At 41.3% G+C, this 22,037-nt stretch overlaps 1 protein-coding gene across 1 annotated transcript in view; it reads left to right on the top strand.

The window, feature by feature from the left end:
* Myh15 (myosin heavy chain 15) overlaps positions 1-22,037 on the top strand; it is a 136,448-nt gene that overhangs the window by 80,366 nt on the left and 34,045 nt on the right. The window contains exons 29-33 of the mRNA XM_041672701.1: positions 3,057-3,175; positions 5,908-6,104; positions 13,519-13,868; positions 17,051-17,175; positions 20,265-20,380. Coding sequence (XP_041528635.1) covers positions 3,057-3,175; positions 5,908-6,104; positions 13,519-13,868; positions 17,051-17,175; positions 20,265-20,380 — 907 coding nt within the window. The remainder of the gene's footprint in view (positions 1-3,056; positions 3,176-5,907; positions 6,105-13,518; positions 13,869-17,050; positions 17,176-20,264; positions 20,381-22,037) is intronic.

The following is a 22,037-nucleotide window of genomic DNA, read 5'->3' as shown; positions in this document are numbered from 1 at the left end:
TGGAACTATTCTATAAATATGCATTTTTAATATTCCAGATCCAAAGTATTAAAATAAAATTTTACAGATCAAGAGATGTTTGTTAAGATGTTGCAGATACTAACCAAAAATAAAAGGACATAGATCCTGAGATAAAATCCTTACACTACCAGCAATATGGCCAGATATACTTGAAATAATGTCTACAAGATCTCAAGGCAGGATATATATATATATATATATATATATATATATATATATATATTTATATAATATATTGCAAATGCATGGAGAAAATGGCATAGATTGCTTATACTGAAGTACTGCTGCTTACACCGGGTTGGGTAATAGGGGCAAGCTAACAGCAAAGAAGAAAATAAAGTATTGGACAGCAAGGATAGTCTATGAGAGTGACCTCTTGCACTTCCTGATCAGTTCTACAAGGTGCCGTCTCCATGACCAATGCTACACATACAGAAAAAAAATACAGAACAGAGTTTATTATGCACACACACATACACGCACGCACGCACACACACACACACGCACGCACGCACACATGCACACACAGGCTTAGACAGAAGTTGCCATCTAAACTAAACCTCTCCTTTATTCTCTTTCATTCTCCCCCATGAGTTTAAATTTAGAATATTTCAATGTTTTTTTATTTATCAAAAATAATGGCTAAAGGTTGGCGGTGGTAGCATATGGCTTTAATCCCAGCACTTGGGAGGCAGAGACAGGTGGATTTCTGTGAGTTCAAAGCCAGCCTGGTCTACAAGAGCTAGTTCCAGAACAGGTACCAAAACTACACAGATAAACCCTGTCTCGAAAAGCCAAAAACCAAACCCAACCAACTAAACAAACAAACAAAAAGATCAATGACTAAAAGGAAATGAGTTGGAAAAATGGAAAGTCTAAAAATCTAGAAGAGGGAATCATTTTTTATTCTTGTAAGGATACCAAGTAGGATCCCTTTCCTATGCCATTGGGCATGTACCTGTGGGCCTTGTTATGCATTCTGCTGTTTAATAATTCCTCTTAGGATTACCATTTCTCTCCTGCATTTCACTTCAGTCTCCCTTCCTTTCCCACGCTTTCTGGGCTGAGACTCCAGACCCTCTGCTGTGTTTTTTATTCCTTTCTCCTGTTGCTATCCAAGTTCCTCATGCCTCTTCTGTGAACATCTCGTGTCTGCTTTCAGAAGAGACCCATACTGTACACGTTCACCTTTGCCACCTTTGCATGGCTTCTGTGATGAAAGTGATTTCTTAGCCTCTACCCCTAATTGATTTGAGTTTCAAAGATCTTTTGAAAACAATGGTTTACCCGGTGGTTATTGTGGTTTGGCTCACAGATCCCAAGTAAGCCTGAAGACTCTTTGGGGAGATGTCTATAAGATTAACATAACCTCATGAGGATACATAAAACCTGCTTTCTCTTTGAATTCTGTTTCCATTCGCACTGATAGTGTACAAGCAATGACAATGCAAAGAACTGGAACCCCTACCACAAGCCCAGCCAGTAGCATTATGATACACTAGGGGTCACATTCACTAATATGTACTCACAGTTTAAATGTTTCACTTGGGAATGTCCATAATAAAGCAAAAGAATTAAACTGTGTCATAATCTCAACTCTAAGTATGCATTCTTAATGTTTTGTGTGATAAAACAAGAAATATATATATAAAGAATTATTTCATGCTGAAACTGATTGATTGTCTCAAGTTCCAACCTGAGCTAGTGTCTTAAATTTTTTAATACCTGGTTTTGCTGTGCATCCAAGCTAACCTTGAGTTTGAGAATGTTCTATTTCAGGTCCCTGAGTCCTGGAATTTCAGTGTGTGCCATCCAATTACCAGTGGCTTTTTAAGGGAATGGTGTCTTAACTTGAAAGGACAATTGAGAATCAAACTATGCTTATTCAGATCAATATATTTGGAAGATATTTTCTCCAAAATTAGCAATGTAAACTTGCCACTTCAAGCTTTTAGTCAAACTGAAATTTTAGGAAATATGTGTATGGCATTACAACCTTAAAAGCTTTCAGTTAGAGATATTTCTGCAAATATGAGTTTTGCTTTGTGATGTTGGGACTCATTACACATGTATGTATGTAGATATATTCCTTCTTCCTGGGTTTCTCGGTACATGGCTCTTAATATGCTTAGGATCTCTGGTGTGCTGAGTGGTTTTTATGCTAATGAGGGCTTATATGCTAATTAGGAGACTGATATGCTAATGAGGAGGTTGATGTCAGGGTCTCCTAGACAACTTCAGGAAAGGGTCTGATCTTTAGAAAGACCAAGACATTCACAGAATTGAGTACTTTTACATCTACCCTAATTTTTCTGGAGAAGGGGTAAGGGCTTAATTGACCAGCAATGAAAAAAGATTAAATTGACATATCTGTATAAAGAAGCCTCAAAATAGCATAAATCCATAATCAAATAAGCTATTGCCAATGATTAGAATCTAGGACTTCATTCCTGAAGAAATGCAGGTTCCTGGTTCTTTATAATGTCCTTTGCAGTAAATAGATAAACCATGTCACTTAAGTGACATCAAGGAACAATGCTGTGGGTATTCTGACTTGTAGTAGGTGAGTCAGAATGTATATGTGACAGTTTAAGATTGACATGTTCATGGGACATCCAGATGACTGGCATCTAGAAAGGAGACAGTTAGGGCTAAGTCCTGATATATTGATCTGATTTTTCCTTTGCAGGAGTGACATAATAATCCAGTACTGAACTATGACAGTTAAGCTACTTTTCTATCTATATTAGTAGTTTATCTGTATCTAGAGCACAGAAGGTTCTAAATAAAGCAACTGACATGATCTGTTATCAACTCATACTCACTGTTAAAAATTGGTTCTTTTAGGGTTCCTTTCTGTGTCTGGAAAAGGCTCATTACCCTAGTTTCGCCAGTATGGGACTGTGCAGGCCTTCTCCAAATATAAAACAGTATTTGGGTAGGAGTCCTTTTGATGATACCAAAAGATAATAAGCAGGAATGCCAATCACTGAGAAGAATCATAATTCATTTATTTTTATGAAACTTTTTTCCAGGTGAGTTCTTAAAAAGACTGGAAGAGAAGGAGGCCCTGATAAGTCAACTTTCCAGGGAAAAGAACAACTTTACTCGGCAAATTGAAGAACTGAGAGGGCAGCTAGAGGAGGAGACCAGGGTAATGTGTCAATCATTTCTCACCAGTCACATGGTATATGTTTTAAAAACATAAAAACAATGCCGGGCGGTCATGGTGCACGCCTTTAATCCCAGCACTCGGGAGGCAGAGGCAGGTGGATCTCTGTGAGTTCGAGGCCAGCCTGGTCTATAAGAGTTAGTTCCAGGACAGGGGACAGGAACCAAAAAGCTAGGGAGAAACCCTGTCTCGAAAAATCCAAAAACAAACAAACAAACAAACAAAACCACAAACAAACAAACAAAAAAAACCAAAAAAACAATGCTTGGCGGTAAGCCTCAGGATCCTCTCCTGAAAAAGAGAAGAAGGAAGCACTCAAGAGGGGGAAGTCACTTGCTTGTATTATAAAGAACTCTGATAACTAAGGAATTATATTATTAAAATTCCATGTGCAGTTTGTCAGATTTAGGGCAAGAAATGTTTCTGCCATGCTTCTTGCTTGACCTAAAGGTCATCAAAGCCAATCATGTAATCATCCACCAAGAAGTGGTATATTTACCAGTAAGTTTTACTGCATGGATGTGTAAGATTTACTCCTGTTGTTTTCTGATTGTTTTTTGTTCTTTGTTCCTTTCAGTTTCTTCTTTGGTTGACTTTTATGGTTTTCTATTGTGATGAAGTTGATGCTTTTTATTATTTATATACTTGCATTGCCATTGAATTTTAATACACACATGTGCACATCACTTTTTTCCCATTGGGGAGAAGTAAAAAACAACTATTCACCACAGATAGAGCAGGTATCAGCATATTAAAGCGAAGATTTCTTCCAGGTCCAGTATGGTGGACCAATGAGTTTATTAGGGTTACCTAAAGAAACAGGGGTGAGTGGAAGATGGCACCAGGAAGACCCCTGGGAGACTCCTGGGCAGCCACACCAGAGGAGTCCCATGGCATGAAGCACTCACCAAAAGGTGCACCATTGAGAAGTCCTGCTGCCTGACATACTGGCAGCTATACTACCCCAAATCCCCCACCCCTCGTCAACTTTCCATTTTCTTTACACTTGAGAAGGAGAGAGCCCTTGTTAGACTATCACAGAGAGATTTGTGAGCCTTGTCAGTCTCTTAAACCGTGGGAGTCCATAAGTCTTTCTGCTCCCTCTACAACCCAATGCTAAAAGTCCAACTCTTTGGGGAAAACTCCTGAAAGACACCCTAGCTGCTCTGTTCTGAGACGGCAAGAGTCATCTTATCCAGACCAAACAGTGTCCAACAGTGTGTGGGTGCATCTATGATGGTACTTAACTGTTCTTTTGTGGAGGTGCATTTCTCCTTTGTTCTCTGTGTTTCTTCTGAAACCAGTCTCACAATGATGAGTCCTCTCCCCTTTACATTACCCTGGATTGCCTTAATTTCTTTTTCATTGTTCAAGGATATCTTCCCCTCAGAATCTTATTATATTCTTCCACTTCCTCCTGGCTTGTAAAGTTTCTTCTGGGAGTCTACTGTTAGTCTAATTGGGATTCTCTTACATGTGAATTAGTACAGATTTTCTAGTTTTATAATTCTCTCTTTGACTTGGATTTCTAACTTAGTTGTGTGTAATATCATGGTGTGGACTTCTATTGGTCAAAATTATTTGGGGGTCTTTTCAGAACTCTTAGAACCTGGTGCCTGTTGTTTTTTCTAAGACTGTTGAGATTCCACAAATAATCTGGTTGCATATCCCTACCCCCTGCTGTTTAGAAAATTTTCCAAATTTGAATATTTTTATTTAGTGATACCTCATAAATCTCTGGCATTTTCTTTCTACTTCTATCCTTATTCTTTCAACACCACTGGGTATCGCTACTCCTCACTTGCCATCTGGGAATATGTGACTGAGGATGCTATTAGCTCAGCCATCTGCTCACAGACAAGTACCTGCCTAAGATGGTGCTTTTTTGTTTCATTTTCAACTTTGTCAAAAAGAACTATGGACACGTATGGAAACCTTAGTTTCTTCATGAGTTAATCTTTTGGGGATGATGTCATTTGGTTAGCCAGATCACCATTTGGGTGACAGAAAGCTTCAATAAAATAAGCTCTATTGTCCAACAAATATAAAAAGTACTATAACACAATAGTTATTTAACTGTAAGCATAGGGACTTAATTTTTCTGATGAATAAAGTGAAATAGAAGGATTAAATCTTCCTCTTTCTTGTTTAAACAAAATCTGACTGATATAGTGTAAACATAAATCATAGAACCTAACTGATAATGAAGTCTACCTTCATGTTTCCCACTATCTTTATATGTCTAGCTTTTATGATATTGAAATTCATGCAGTCAGATTGCCATTTTCTTAAATATATGTTTCTTTTCGTTTTCTTTAAAGGTTTATTTATTAATTATGTATACAGCATCTACCTACGTGTATCCCTGAAGGCCAGAAGAGGGCACCAGATCTTATTATAGATGCTTGTGAGCCACCATGTGGTTGCTGGGAATTGAACTCAAGACCTCTAGAAGAACAGTCAATGCTCTTAACCCCTGAGTCATCTCTCAGACCCTTCTTTTCTGTTTTAATGACAGTTTAGACACTCTGTCCTTTTTGTCACTTACCAAAGTCTTTCTTTAGTATTACCTGACTGGGTTTAAGTTCAACTTGAGTTTCATAAGTCGTGTTAGCTTTACTTGAGAAGTATGTCACTTCCACGAATCTCATTGCTCATGGTAAAATATGCCTTATTTTTTCTTTTATGTATATATAAAAGTATGTCTTTTACAGTCTCAGAGTGCCCTGGCCCATGCATTGCAATCGGCCAAGCATGACTATGACCTTCTAAGGGAGCAGTATGAGGAAGAACAAGAGGTCAAGACTGAGCTGCACCGGGTTCTCTCCAAAGGCAACAAGGAAACAGTGCAGTGGAGAATGAAGTATGAGCATGATACTATCCAGAGAACTGAAGACTTGGAGGAAGCCAAGTGAGTAGATCAAGGCTATTCTCTACCTAGAGTTGGAATGAGTTGAAGAAGAATGAGTGTAATGACAGTGTCTCCTGGTGGTGTGTGCTTAACAAATCTTTCCTGAGTTTTTTTATAAGCCCAAGAGGAAAACTGAAACTGTTACTACTGGCAAGAAGCACATACTCTGGAAGGGTTAAAATATTAGAATGTAGGTGAATGAGACTATGAGATGGTCTTGAGAGAGGGGTAAAAGGCTCGTTCTACAGACGTGATAAAAATCTTTCTAGAAGATAGGACATTGGGTTATGCTATAAGAATTGGACCACTGGCTCTTGAAATCCTACATTTTATTTAGTACAACAAATAATTGATTTCATATATGTATGTGTGTCTATCATTAGAGTCACTGGGTCTTTAGTATAGAACTTGGAGGCCATCAAGCATTTTGTAGAGATGGGACAGCCAGAAACACATTATTATTGTCATGTCTTATGGGACAAAAGCTCATTTTAAAGACCTCATCTTTGGGTTACTCCTAAAGTTAGACTATCAGGTCAACAGCTAATGATAAACAATAGTTTGAAAGCTATTCTAAAGCAATTTTAGGAGTTGGGAGACTAGCTCATTGAAGATCCAGCCCCAAAAGTAGAAATAAAGTGCTTATCTGCTTACAGATTGAGTGGCTGTGCATTTATGAGAGAAAACAAAACTAATTCTCCAGCTTACAACCATTAAAGGTTCACCTAAAAGAATATGATTTGATAGCTTGACATAGATCCAAGAAAGATCAATGCAATTCTTTTTGGCTTCAATCAGAAATAAAGTTGTTTCAGATCCTCACCTGAATTGTAAGTGTGGTTGCCCTGCCCTTGCAGAAAATCTGCTGTACTGTGTCCCAGAAGGGGACCAAGTAATCCATCTCTATCCACAGTAGCTCATGAAGACTTTAGGAATGACACTAAAAATAACTGCAGCGAGTGTTTGCAAAACTCTGGACCCCAGAAAAGTGGAGCTTTGACCAAAAATGCCTCTGTATATCAAATCTGTCATTCACTTCTAAATAAACTTTTTGTTTGTTTGTTTCCTGTCTAAGGGTTGAAGATTTTAAGTGAAGGCCTCTATTTACCATTCCATTTGATAGCTGATTCTTTGGATAGAATGTACAGAAAGAATGTAGAGCGTGCATTATGATCACATGTATTTGTTATAATTGGTTCTGTAGTAGGCGATTGCCAAAGACAAATACTGCATAGCATGGTAATATTTGAATGGTTTTGTTTTTATATGATTTGAATATTATGCAAACAAGCCTTTACTGTCTCACACGTTTTCTCCTGTTCACCCTGGGAAGCCAAGCAGCTATACAGAAGTGGTAGGTCCTGTGATTCCCAGTTAGAGAGCGTGAAAGATCCTTTCCTCTGGGCCTATTTACTGCTTCTGCTGTGAGGATAATATTTTTAGCTTCTTAACCTCTCATATCTCTTTTTATAAGCTAGGCAGTTGAGTGAATACGTGCTGTTGGCAAGTTAAGTGTAAAGAGTAGTAGTTGTATTAAATGAAAAAAGTTATCAATAAAGTGAAAGGGATAAGTGTGTACAGTTGGTTACGAAATTTCCCAATTACATATTAAAAGTCTCCAGTCTTAGTGGAGACCCTCAGTACTGAGAAACCAGCCCAGTTTTTTCCAAACCAGAGCGATTTTCTAGCGCCAATCACCACAGGCTTAGTTAAAATACATGTGATGATTTAGTTGTGTGCTCTTTGAGGCTGGTGTAAGTGCAAGAGTCTCCTGCTGAAGAAGTGCATCGAAGTGTGACATTAGAAAGTCAGTGAGCAAAGGAAGGAGAGCCAAGGGCCTTTCAGATAAGAAGCATGTATTGGATTGTTCTAGAATCCCAAGCACAGTGAGCCTTATCACACTGCTTTGGGAGCTACTTGTGTAGCAGTTGCGAATTACTCAATTCCTTTCTCCTGCAGTCACAGCAGGGCAAAACTGTGGTGCTGCACAGTTCATTTCATGGAAGAAAACGTGTTCATTTTAATGAAGGAGTACAAATGGCGCAGCTGCATTTCTGCAGGACGTATAGGCAGGAAAGCACACGTCATGCATTGCGATTCCCAAGAGTTCTGTACTGCATGACAGAGGAGTATGCTGAGCTATCTCTCTAACATAGAAGATACTGGGTGACACAGAGGCTAAACCAGTGAGGTCCACTAACGGAGCACTGTGGTGGGTGGGTCTGGGATGAGTGCTAATCTGGGGGTTCCAATTGGGGAGGAAAAGACACTGCAAAGAAGAACTGTCAGAATTGGAAAGCACAATGCAGGAAAAGGATGAGAAGGAGAGCACAGGAGAGTGGAAGCTGTTATAATTTTAAAAAAGCCATGCGGTGGGGGGCGGGGGGGAGACAGAGGTCATCATGTGACCAGATCACATGGAGAATTGAGGAAGGGGAGTCCCAAGACCAGGGAAAGATGGGGAGTCTTAGGTTGTTGATTAACAGTACCTAATTGAGGGGTGCCTCTGACTTGTTCAAGGGAGTCTAAATTGACTCCCTGGAGCTCACAAGAATTCTTTGAGTTCGTGAAAAGATAAGTTTTAGACACGTTAGCATTACCACTGTTTATAGCCTATATTGAAATTTATGTTATAGAAATGGCAATATACTCATACCATAAGCATTAACACTCTTTCTTCTATCCAGAAAACTGTGACAGATGTTTTTTTGCACAATGAAAAGCACCTTTTAAATCTATAGTTAGAGAACAACCTAAGGGAACTTAAACTCCTGAGTTTGTGGCTCTGATCATATAGTGGTGGCATAGTGTTTAGTTCTCTGCTAGAGCTAGATTAATATCCTATCAGAATTCTATTATTGTAAAGACTATGACCTTTGAGAGTTTTAGTATAAGAGTAGCATACAGACGGAAAGAAATCTGAAACATTTTATTTTTTAATAAATCTCAGATTACTTTCTCCTTATCACCACTTCAGCTTTCATATCTTTAGTCCTTTGTAACTTGTATTTACACACCTTAATAACTTGTATTTGCATCCCTTAAGTCACTTTCTTAGAACCTAAAACATTTTTAGATCCTCTCATCTAAAGTTTTCATATTCTCACATAAACTTTACACCTAAAAACACCTTTCTCTTATCTGATTTACCAGGAGATACAGGCGACTGATTATTATGGGGAGTCATTACAAAGTAAACTCCTTTAAACAAGGGAATGGTAAGAAGTTGCCCTGAAATCTGTTTTATCTCTTTTCTGAGTGTGGACACAAGGTAAATTGTGTCTAGACTTGGTATTAGTTCTAGAAGAGTGAGGCCTGTGACCTGAATTTTACATAGAGAATGCAGAAGACAGCTAAAGCCTTGGTTACTGCTGTTAAATTGACAAAGTTACCTCTAGCCTAGTCATCAAACAGTATTAGATTTCTGAGGATAATTTTTACCTGAGTTAGCAATTAAAATGACAAATGACAGACTTATTTGCTGGCTACCTAGACAGCTACCCAGGGTCCTCCACAGTCATTGAAGGCAGAGGTCTCAGGACAGTTGACTGCCAGGCCTAGAAAATCTGACAGACTTTCTTTGTCTAGGCAACTGTGAGTAGGTCGACTACCCAGTATCCTGTTGTCCACAGTCTGAAGAGGGTCTCTGCAGCAATTAAAGTGAAAGGCAGTGTTTGCTTAGCGGCTGGTCCCGCTGCATTTGAAGCAGGTTCAGGGTAGAGGTCCTTCTGTTCCCATCCATCTTTGGAGGAAATATGGATGCTTCCAGGTGCTGGCATGGCTATCTGTTACAAAAAGCGTTTAAATTAAACATCTTAATAGCTATACTCTGCAGATCTCTGAGCATTTGAGGACTGTGTGTCTATTAGGTATATCTGAGTTGACAAACTTTATTTCTAGTTACTTGTTTTAAGCTTAACTCTAAAAATATAAGCAGGGGACTAGGTAAGGTTTATCCCTGTAATTAATTATATCAGTACTTAGCATGAATACAATTAAAGAACTTGATAATTTATAAGAATGACTATTTACTTGTATTTCTTAACAGTCTACAGTATTGGCACTTTCATAAGACTAGAGAAAGGAAGGAAGGAAAAAGGGAAGAAAGGAAGGAATGAAGGAAGGAAGAGAAATAAGATTTCTTTGTCTGGTCCAAGGAATACTAAGGCCAGATTTCATTCGAAAGGAGTGGATCAGATTGAGTGGACACAAGCTGTTCCATATGTTGTCATGCAAGAACAGGGACCAAGGGCTCTGAGCCTAAGAGAGACACAGTTGCCTGGCACTAGGACTTTGAGAAAAGCCAGAAGGTGAGGAGAGGATTGTGCTCAAGAAAAGAAGCCTCACATCCAGGGGAATGGTCAGAGGCAGATAACCCCACCAGAGACCCAACTGTCAGTATTGAATGAAAAGTGAAGACACCAGTGAACAAGAAAGCAGATTTGTTGCAGGTAGAAGAGAGCAGATTTGTTGTGGGTGGAGGAGGCAGGTACGATCTTTGCATGAAGTGGGTACCTTTGGAAGACCCTGCCAAGGTATGCCACTAAACAAACATATCACAAGCAGAAAAGTTAGTGCAAGAGGAAATTAGAGACAAAGAAAGGAATAAAAAGCAGAAGATGAGGCAAAGAGAATGAGCTCTGCCTGGTGGGCACTTTTAAAGGGGGCACGTGTCACATAGCTGCTGGCAGAAAGGAACCTGGTGACATGTAACTGCTTTGGCGGCAGGTTGTTGCTGTGGAAAATAACTTTGAAATTCTTTAATGAAAGAAGCAGAGTTAGAAAGAATAGAGAGAGTTTGGAGCAAAGATGAGATAAAGGTTGAAAATAAGGTATCTCCTTCTTACTATGGGATCACTGGCAGAATGTTACAAAGGTCCCATAAAATACTGGGATATAGGATGCTGGGAAGCAGCCATTTGGATTGATATTGAAGGAGTATTTGGGCCAGATCTGATCACAAAAGTGTACACAGTTCCCATGAGTGAGGTAGAGAAATATGATTCAAGGGTCTGTAATTCTTAACGTTCCAGGAAGTTAGAGAGGACCAGATAAATAGGCACAGGTTGTTCCATGTCTAATCACACAAAGAACAGAGGCCAAGAGCTCAGAGCCCTGTTTTTGCATGTGTTTGCCTGGTTCCAGGACTTATGGGCATGGCCAAAAGGTGAGAAACCATGCTCAAGAGAGTAGGCCTCTTCCTCACTTGTGGGCAGTGGCCAGAGGTGCGATTCAGTGAAGAGGGTCAGCTGTAGCCTTAAAGACTATGGTTGGGGGTTCCTCCATTTTCAAGGACACCAAGGGGTGTTCAGTGTTCAAGGGTTACTCCTCTGGATCCAGGGAAGCATTTATGCTAACCAGGAGAAGGGAAACTTACTGATTCTGTCGGTGTTGTGTGGTTGGTACAGTGATTCCCTTAGTGGGAAAAGTGAGATTATTGCATATGGTCTGACTGAGTTCTAGGGTCCTTGTTGGGGGAGAGAGCTGCTTGTTCTTCCCCACCACCTGGCTATCTTAGACACAAAATAATCACACAGGAACTATATGAGATTAAATCACTGCTTGGCCCATCAGCTCTAACTTCTTCTTCTTTTTTTTTAAATGTATTAATCTTTTCAGGTGGCTGGCATTCTTTTTTTTTATTTAAATTTATTTATTTATTAAGGATTTCTGCCTCGTCCCCGCAACCGCTTCCCATTTCCCTTCCCCTCCCCCGATCAAGTCCCCCTCCCTCATCTGCTCGAAGAGCAATCAGGGTTCCCTGACCTGTGGGAAGCCCAAGGACTGCCTACCTCTATCCAGGTCTCGTAAGGTGAGCATCCAAACTGCCTAGGCTCCCACAAAACCAGTATGTGCAGTAGGATCAAAAACCCACTGCAATTGTTCTTGAATTCTCAGCTCTAACTTCTTATTGGCTAACTCTTCCATCTTAACTTAACCAATCTCCATTAATCTGAGCATCACCATGAGGTTGTGGCCTACCAGCAAAGTTTTGGTATGTCTGACTCTGGATGCGGCTCTGTCACTTCTCTTTGACTCTGCCCTTCTTTCTCCCAGCATTCAGCTCCATCTTCCCCGCCTACCTAAGTTCTGTCCTAGACTAGGCCAAGGAAGTTTCTTTATTCATTCATGGTAATCACAGCACACAGAGGGGACTCCCACATCAGGTCCCGGCATGCCTTGGACGGCCAGTGGGCAGAAGGACGTGCCAGAAGAGCCTGCCAAGGTCATGACACCAATGATACAATTTACAAAATGGTAGGAGAGAGAAGGAAACAGAGGGAAAGACAGACAGACAGAGAGAGAAGCAGAGAGGCAGAGAGAGAGAGAGAGAGAGAGAGAGAGAGAGAGAGGAGGCAGACAGTCCCTGCTTTTTAAAGGGGGTTGTAGCTCTAGCAATGAAGCTGATGCTGTTGATAGGACTCTGAACAGGTCAGAGTTCTGCCAGGTGGCAGGGGGCAGGCAAGCATAATGCCTGAATGCTAACAGAAGTCATATCTAAGGAACTCCTTGGGACTATACCAGCATGCCAAAGTACTTTTAAGCAGCTTATTGTTGGTAAGATGTTCAAAACAAGCTCGTTTCCCCTATTTCTTATGAACTGTTACGGAAGTATTAGGATAAGCATTTATTTATTTATTTATTTATTTATTTATTTATTTATTTATAGGAATTCAATCAGAGTCTGAGTTCCAGATTCAGGCTGGTAAAGGCAGTGGTGTGTGTGTGTGTGTGTGTGTGTGTGTGTGTGCGCATGCGTGTGTGTGTGTGGGGGATTGTCTGTATTCTGTCAATCATGTTTTAAATAAACGCTGATTGGCCAGGCAGGAAATATAGGTGGGAAAACCAGACAAGAAATAGAAATGATGTAATGAGAACAGGAGAATTCTGGGAAGGAGGAAGTTGATTCCTCCCACTCCTGCCCTGATCACCGAAGCAGCAGGATGTGATCTGCCCCACTGAAAAATTGTACTGAGCTATATGGCTAACATAGATCAGAAAAATGGGTTAATCAAGATGTGAGAGTTAGCCAGTGAAAGGCTAGAGCTAATGGGCCAATCAGCTTATAATTTATGGAGACCTATGTGTGATTTTCTTTGGGGCTAAGCAGCTGTGGGAAACTGGGCAGGACAAAAACTCCAACAAGCAGGCCCACCTTCATGTTACATGGCACAAGTTTGTGTGTGTGTGTGTGTGTGTGTGTGTGTGTGTGTGTGTATGTGTGTGTGTGTGTGTGTGTGTGTGTGTGTGTTGGGGGTGCATAAAATCCATGCAGACACAGGAGCCAGAGGCCAGGGGTTAGCAGGCAGCCAGCTCTGAGGACCAGGTGCTGCCTTTGCTTTGGTGGTTAAGCCAGCCTCACAGGCTGCCTTCTGTTGATCTCAATCACTGTACTCTTTGGCTTTCTCCTCAGGAAGAAGCTGGCAATCAGATTGCAGGAGGCTGCAGAAGCAATGGTGGTGGCCAATGCCAGGAATGCCTCCCTGGAGAGGGCCAGGCACAGGCTTCAGCTGGAACTGGGGGATGCCCTCTCTGACCTGGGGAAGGCCCGTTCTGTGGCAGCTACACTGGAGAAGAAGCAACAGCAGTCAGACAAGGCCCTAGCTGCCTGGAAGCAGAAGCAGGAGGAGGTTCAGGCGCTGCTGCAGGCCTCTCAGAAGGAGGCTCGGGCTCTCAGCACCGAGGTCCTCACACTCAGGCATGCCTGTGAAGAAAGCACTGAGGCCCAGGAGACGCTGAGGAGGCAGAACCAAGACCTTCAAGGTACTGTCAGCTGGGCTTGCAACCAAAGCAAACCAAAGGGCATGGGGAGAGCCTGGTTTGGGCAAGGCTATCTTCTCTGAGTGAAGAGCCTTGGTGTTTTCAAGTTCCCATCCATGTTTGACTTTCAAAGTTTTAATACTTCATTCTGAAAATATTTATTGCAAATGTTATTTGTATTGAATTAATTCTAAAGGTAAGATTAGAACCAAATCTTTGGTCTGATTCTATACTTTAAGGAAGCAATGATTTTCACAGCCTTATTTAGATTTTCCACATACATATTCATATGTATATATAATACCCAAATTATATGTTGTTCTGTATCATTTATTTTTTTATTTATAAAAATCTCAGTAACCCATGCTATATATTAGGCACTCTTCTACATTCATCAATTTGTGACTTACCCTGAGCCACGTGGCTTAGCTTTCATGTTAATGCCTTCGTCTGCAAAAAAAAACAAGGTTAGGTGACTTGTCTGAATTTACAGTTCATAAGTTATAGATCTGGGATTTGAGCCCAACCATCTGGGATTCTGTCTGTGCATGCTTTACTGAGCTATGCTACTACCCTAATCCTATGTACCTTGTGGTTCTTAGTAAGCCAAGCCACGGAGACAAGTGACATTCTTTAAAAAGAAACTACATAATACATCATAAAAAGTATAACTAGGAGCTATCTAACTAGATCTCATTAATTTTAAACCTGATTATACCCAATTCTGAGTAATTATATACTATACATCTACACACATGTATTTTGCATATGTAAAATATATCAGTAGCATAAATCCCTAGAAATGAAATTGCTGAGTTAAAGAAACAGACTTAAAATTCTTGTTTTACTGCCAAAGAGCAACTAAAAGAGGCTGCCAAGTTATTCCAGAGCCTACAGTGATACACATGAAATCTCCAAAGTGTCCTGGAAGTGAGACTATTACTTTTGGAGGCGTGGGTGAGTCTTGTCTGTGGCTCTGCTCAGTCCGTGACAAACTCACTGACTAGATAGGGAGATGAATTCCATCAGTGGCCACAGGGCTCAGCTATACATCACCTGGGAAAAGACAGTCACACCCACCACAGAGTTTCTGATTCGGTGGATCTGAGGTGGAGCTTTGAATCTTTACATTTAATACACTATCAGGTAAGGCTAATGCCATAGCTTGGGTTCCACGTGTGGCCTGGGATGGGGCTTAGTCTTGGACTTTTATTTTAAAGCTCATTCAAATGATCATAGGTATGGTATAGTCAGAGTTGACAAAAGCCTGTGTTAAGTTGTTTTCTTTTTTACTCAGCAGAAAAGGATTATAATTCACATGACCCCTTAAATGATTTTTTTTAAAGAATTTTGGAATCCTTTTTAAAGTATTACTCTTTCATAATTTCATGCATGTATATTATATATTTTAACCATATACATCCACCATTATCCCTTTTCTTATCTATCCCTTTATGTTGAGCCCTCTCTTTTCTACAATAAGTTTGCCCCTTACACATTCCTGTCTTTGTTGTTGTTAATCCACCGAGCTTAATTAATTAGTGAAGCTTGCATGAACATGGATTGAATGTCTACTGAACTCTGGGCACAAAACCAATGGGTATATCACTGAGGAAAATGATTCCTGGTCTCCTAGTAGCCATTACCTGCCTACAGATGGCTAGAGAAGGGTGGGGCCTCCTCAACCCTGGGCCCAGTCTTGTGCATGACCTGTAATCACGGCTACTGTGGTTTCATGAGTGTGATTTCTAGTGGTTCCAAGAGACACTATTTACAGCCCCGCCCATCCTCAGGCTGCTATCTTGTTTCTGCACCCTCTTTTGCTATATCCCTTGAGACTTGGAGGTGATAATATAGTTATCTAGTGCAGGGCAGAGCCCTCAAAAGTCACTTCCTCCAGTATTTAGAGTAGTTGATGTCTATACTAACCACTGTCTGCTGCAAAGAGAGGCTGCCCTGGCCAAGGCTGTGAGCAGCCCTACTCTGCGAGTTTAAACATAAATTTCAATAAGGCAGTTTGACAGCATGTCCTTTCAGCAGAGCAGAAGTAACGGTTCCTCACTGGGGCCTGTGATTTCCCCAGCAGTGGACATTTGTCCAGGTTTATAGTATCAGGTATGAATTTCGTATTGTGGAGTGGGCCTTAAATAAACCAGAAAATGGCCGGTTACCCCCATAACAGTCATGACTCTGTTGTACTTGTGTTTCTTGCCTGGCGAGTCAGTATTGTATCACGCAGGATCCACAGTGAGAACTTGATATAGTTTTCCCCCAGCAGTCTATAAAGTACCTTCTGGAAGCTTCCTCCAGCTCAGTTCTAGCTTATTTTCTCTAGTTCCTGCTACCAAAGTATGTAGTGTCTTTAGAAATACGGTCTTATCATTCAGTTACGGTAGTTAACTAAGGCATATGTCAATAGTCTGTATTTTGTGGGGGGCACTAGGGTCTCTTCAGTAACAACTCATAGGGATATATCGCACATCTGTCACTGAGGTTGACCTATTTTTTACCTTAGACCAGGACTTGAGAACCAAAGGAATGGGTGAGCTGTTGAGTTCTCTTTTTCCCTGTGCTAGGTAATTCCCCAAGTTTCTCGGCTATCCAGCCCCAGAGCCTCCTTCAGGAAGTGTCAGACACTCCGCAACAATAGAGTGTCATGCCACTCACTTCTGGCCTCACTCTGTCAAAGGCTTTGTGTTCATGAAAGGCTTGCCAGAATGGTCACATGCTTGAGTGAGAGGCATTGTCTTTCCAGAGTCCCCCTGCTTTTCTATCCCATCTAGGGTCATTCTTTGACAGCTAGCAGATGATAACCTGGCTTATGCTTAAGATTTCTGTCCCAGTGTTGAGTGGTACCTGGCACAATGGCAAACAATGGTGTTTACATTAAAACTTGTCCTCTGAAGTGGAATGGCATGGCTCCAGCCAGCAGAACTGCCGGGTGAAGTTACACAGGCTGTCCAATGCATCCCAAGAAGTTCCATCTCTCTAATTGCTGAGATCAGTTTCTGGCAGATGTCAAAGTAATACATGGAAGAAGGGATTCCTTTCCCCCGCTAATTCCAAATAAGTTTCTCTGTGGGTAAGGGTTAGCTTTTCTATGAAGTTATGAAGTTGTTGAGAGCAACATGGTCCTGGTAAAAGCTTTATTTTTCCACTAACATACCTGATCTTCCTTCTATCAGAACAGATTTTCAGTCTCACAAACCAGGTGAGAGAAGGGATCAAGAATTTAGCTGAAGTGGAAAAGGCCAAGAAATTGATTGAACAAGAGAAGAATGAAGCCCAAATGACCGTGGAAGAGACAGAGGTAGATCACCAGGGAGGGAGACATTCTTAGAGGGCAAATCATGTCTGCTACCATTAGAAACAACAGTCACCATGCCGAGGCACTTATGCAGGTGTTTGCTATATGCTATGTGCCATGGCAGATGCTTTGATCACCCCAGCAAACTCTTGTCTCCATTTTACGGAGGAAACTGAGGCTCAGGGAACAAGGTAGTTACTAGTAAGTGCAAGTTTCCCGATCTTACTAAAAACAACCATGATGTGTTTACTTACTTTATCCCAAGCCTAGACCCTTGCAGACCATATGCATGGATATCAGGAATTTTGTTACACTTTCAGGATATCCATCCTGTTCCCAACATTATCGAATTAGAATCTGCACTTAAACTAGTTCCTTTGGGGCTTCCTGGGGTGTCACCATGGAGATGCACTTGCTGGAACACTGCTGGCCCATAGGGAACTCAGTTAATAGTTACCCAAAGTTAAAGGTATACATAGATTTGTATATATCCCCCTTGAAAACAGTCTGTTAACTACCCATCCCCAAATCTGTTGGTGAGAAGAGATTCCCAGTGAAATTCTCAGACACTCACGCTGAAAGGTGTGCAGTATTTGATAGGGGTGTTTTAGGTGTTCTGGAAAAAACTCCTGCTTCATCACTAGATGTGGACCTGGAAGAAGTTAACAGGACCCCTGCGAAAATGCCGAAGAAGATAATGTCCCGAAGAAGAAGTTACCCTTCCAGTGTCTCCAGGTGGTTGATTAGCCATTAGCTCGACAGGGACTCTGCTCCCAGCTGAGTTTCATCTTGAAGCAGCTCCTGAACATCTGTCTGTACACGCTGGAGTACACACACCCTTCCAGCAGAGGAAGTGGGTTTAGAAAGATGTTGTAGAGCACTGGACAGAGCCTCCTGGGAAGTGCGGCAGTAGGAGATTGATGCTGCAAACCCTTCTCTGTCCAAGCACTGGCTGTGGGAGCTGCCTCTCCCCTGCAGCTCTGTAGGAAACTGGCAATATAGATGTGCCCCTCACTCTGAAGTGCTTCTATTTCAGTCACTGCTCTTTCCTGCATACATATTATTGAAAAATCTCATCAACTGGTAGAGCACCCCTTAGGAAGGCTTGTTGGTGCAAAGTTGATGAATTTTGATTAATTTACTCATCTTTGGATCTCTGACCACTCTAGTTGGGCACTTTCTAAAATCACCATATCCAATAAAAGAAGTAAATTTTATTGTATATTTAAACGTTTTAGCAATAAAATATGATTTTAGGGGCAGCTTTAGTTTCGTATCATATATTGGGATAGTAGTCTCTTTTTTTTTATAAATTTATTTATGTATTAAGGATTTCTGCCTCCTCCCTGCCACCGCCTCCCATTTCCCTCCCCCTCCCCCGATCAAGTCCCCCTCCCTCATCTGCTCGAAGAGCAATCAGGGTTCCCTGACCTGTGGGAAGCCCAAGGACCACCCACCTCTATCCAGGTCTAGTAAGGTGAGCATCCAAACTGCCTAGGCTCCCCCAAAGCCAGTACGTGCAGTAGGATCAAAAACCCACTGCGATTGTTCTTGAGTTCTCAGTATTCCTCATTGTCCGCTATATTAACCTTCATCAGGCGATGAAAGGAGACAGAGACAGAGTCCCACATTGGAGCACCGCACAGAAATCTCAAGGTCCAAATCAGGAGCAAAAGGAGAGAGAGCACGAGCAAGGAACTCAGGACCGCGAGGGGTGCACCCACACACTGAGACAATGGGGATGTTCTATCGGGAACTCACCAAGGCCAGCTGGCCTAGGTCTGAAAAAACATGGGATAAATCCGGACTAGCTGAACATAGCGGGATAATAGTCTCTTAAGTGAACTAGCAAGTACATCAAAGTGCACGAAGGCCATACCACATCCCACCACAAGATGGCAGCATACACTGAGTTGCAAATTCAGCCTCACAAATGCTTTATCACTTTGCACACGTGTTTGTAACTTGGGGTTATTCCTTTTTGGGGGTATGGCTTTATGAAAAATTTAATAAGATCCCTGAATCCATAAGACTGAAATGATTTCAGGTCATCTCTAATGATTCCCTTTCTCAGTATATTGTAGAGGGTGAGTTTTTCCTCAAAGAAACTACCATTCCCTGAGGAGATTGCTATCTGAACATTTGCTTTTGATTTATGCCTGTCAGGATTGAGCCAAAAACTAAGGAGGCCTTCTTAAAATCCACGGCAACTTAGTTTTGTTGTTCTCGTTGTTTTCCTACATGGTTTTACTCTTTTCGGTAGATTAAAAACTCTCCTCAGAGAAGATAAGGAGTTATCCCAGCTCTCAGGACTATCCAGAGTTAGCTGGCCAACTTGTATGGCACATGCATGCTGTTAAATTATTCATACTCTTCAAGTATTTTGCCATTTGCTTGTTTGGAATTTTTTACACATATTTTCTCCTTAGAAAAGGCTTTAAATATTTTATTTACTCTTTACCAAATTTCTACTTTTAAAATTGAATTATCCTATAAGAGAATCCCTGGAAATATTATATGAACACCCAGTCCCAGGAGATATCCTACCCATTAAATCCCCACTTTGTAGTAGTGATAATCAAGTGGCTCACCTTGAGAGTATTGCGTGCTAAGTACTTCCTAAATGCCCAAAATAAAGACTCCAATAAATGTTAGCACCTTCCATATAGTCTTGATTTTATTGACTCACCCCAAAGATGGAATGAGTTGGAAATTAAATATTAAATACAGTGATAGACTAGATTGAGATTTTCTATTTAAAAATGCTTTAGAATTTTAGTTATTGAGCTACATATATACTTTTTCTTTATTGGTAATGAGAATTGAACACAGGCCTTCATCCAAGCCAGGCAAGAGCTCTAAGATTGAGCTGTATCTCGGTCTAGCCTTAGGCTACTATTCAAGGAGCAAAGGATCTCAGAGCTAGATGTGAACAAAAGCAGTCACTTGTCCTAGTCTAGCTTCAGGGTCCTGCCTTGAACCTAGATCTCAGCCAGCAACTCTAGAAAAACTGCATTCATGACACAGGCATTGAGTGAAGAAAATATAATTTTTGTTCAAAAAGAAACTTCATTGGGTGCTTTTCGTTATAGGGAGCCCTGGAACGCAATGAAAGCAAGATCCTCCATTTCCAGCTTGAACTCTCGGAAGCTAAGGCAGAGCTGGAAAGAAAGTTGTTGGAGAAAGAGGAAGAAACAGAGAAGTTGAGGTACTCAGGATTATGCTGTTGAACAACAGCCATGAATGTCAGAGTCCCAGAATGAGCAGACTCCCTGTGGGGCTGCCTTCATGAGCCCTGTCAGAACATGGCCAAAGATGCTTCAACTCTACGATTCCCCATTAAGTGCATCACTGTTATAGAAGACCACTTCTACACACAAATACTCCCTATACAGATGATACTCTTGTGGTTTTCTGCTCTTCAGCGTGGGGAGGGTTGCATTGGGTGTGTGTGTGTGTGTGTGTGAGTCTGCTTCTTCTACGGAGTCCCATTCAGGGGTAGTCAGGAAGAAAGGACAAAACATTTGGTGTCATGTAGAAGCTAAGGTTAGATCAGAGAGAAGGATTCCTTAGCCCCTGCCTGTCCCCTGTAAGAAAGCACGACCAGGAACAAGACTGTTGAAACAGTAGGGGCTGACCTGCCGGGCCACTGTGTGAAACAGGATTTCCAGTCTCTGGACTTTTTCTTTACTTCCTTGTAACAAGCTGGTGACTATAGACACTTAATTGCTTAGATTCTCAGGGAAGGGACAAAGGAGACCTATGGGCCACAGAAGGTAATGAGGGTGATCAGGAAGTTGATCCTGGCATTTAGAGGTAGGGATGACTAAGTTACCTCTCTGGCTCTTTGCTGTTCCCTTAACCAGTGGTTCTCAGCCTTTCCAAGGCTGCCACACAGTTCCTCATGTGTAGTGATCCCCAACCATAAAACTATTGTTGCTACTTCAAAACTAATTTTGCTACTGTTATGAATCATAATGTAAGTATATGTGTTTTCTGATGTCTTAGGTGACCCCTGTGAAAGGGTTGTTCAATCCCCCAAGGGGTCTTGACTCACAGGTTGAGAACTGGGCCTTAACCAAAGCCCTAAGTCTGCCAAGAAGATCATATAGTAGACTGAGGTTCAACTGGCAACTTGTTCTCAATGTTTTTGTTAAACAAATAAAACAAGCCAATGCCATGTTAACACATTCTGTTTAACTAGGCTTTTTCCCATAGATTGTTTTCTATCCAACTTCCAGATGGTCAATATTTAGTGAGGATTCCAAGCCAAGCTTATCCTTCTGTGCTCTGAGTTAACGCAGCCCTCATTCACAAGTATTTTCATGCTCCGGTGAAGAAATCTGGTGTACTTACTAGCATCTAATATAATTCATTGATAAAGGGCAAACATATAAAACCATAATATTTGCACTATTTCTGTACACAAAGAATAAAAATGAGCATCTCCTTTTGTAGTTAAAAAAAAAAAAAGCTTGATCTCAGGTAACGTCAAACCTCAGCTATAAATAAACGTGATGAGGAAAATGAACCCTCGGAGAGTCTGTGTCGTGTCAGGTACATCTGAATGTCGGAGAACAGTTCCCCAATTATAATCATCAGTGCAAAGGAAGTCAGAGATCCAAACAGCTAAGGTTAAGAGGAGAAAGCTGAAGGGAACATGAGCTGCGATGGGCTGGAAAAGAAACGGGCGGCTGAGGTTCCCGCACGAGCTCAGTGGAAGCTCTAGCTGATGACTCACAGTGTCTGTAATCGGTGCATCCAGAAAGGACAGACGAGGATCTCACCAAACATCGCACACACTGTCCCAGACCCTCCCTGCTTTGTGTGAGCGCAGATTGTAGCAAATGCTTTGCTCTAATCTG

Source organism: Microtus oregoni, unplaced genomic scaffold (genome assembly GCF_018167655.1).
Source record: "Microtus oregoni isolate MIOR12 unplaced genomic scaffold, Mior012 000023F_ref0000262, whole genome shotgun sequence".
Taxonomy (NCBI): Eukaryota; Metazoa; Chordata; class Mammalia; order Rodentia; family Cricetidae; genus Microtus; species Microtus oregoni.
The sequence above is the reverse complement of the archived record's forward strand: the minus strand, read 5'-3'. Positions and strand labels throughout refer to the sequence as shown.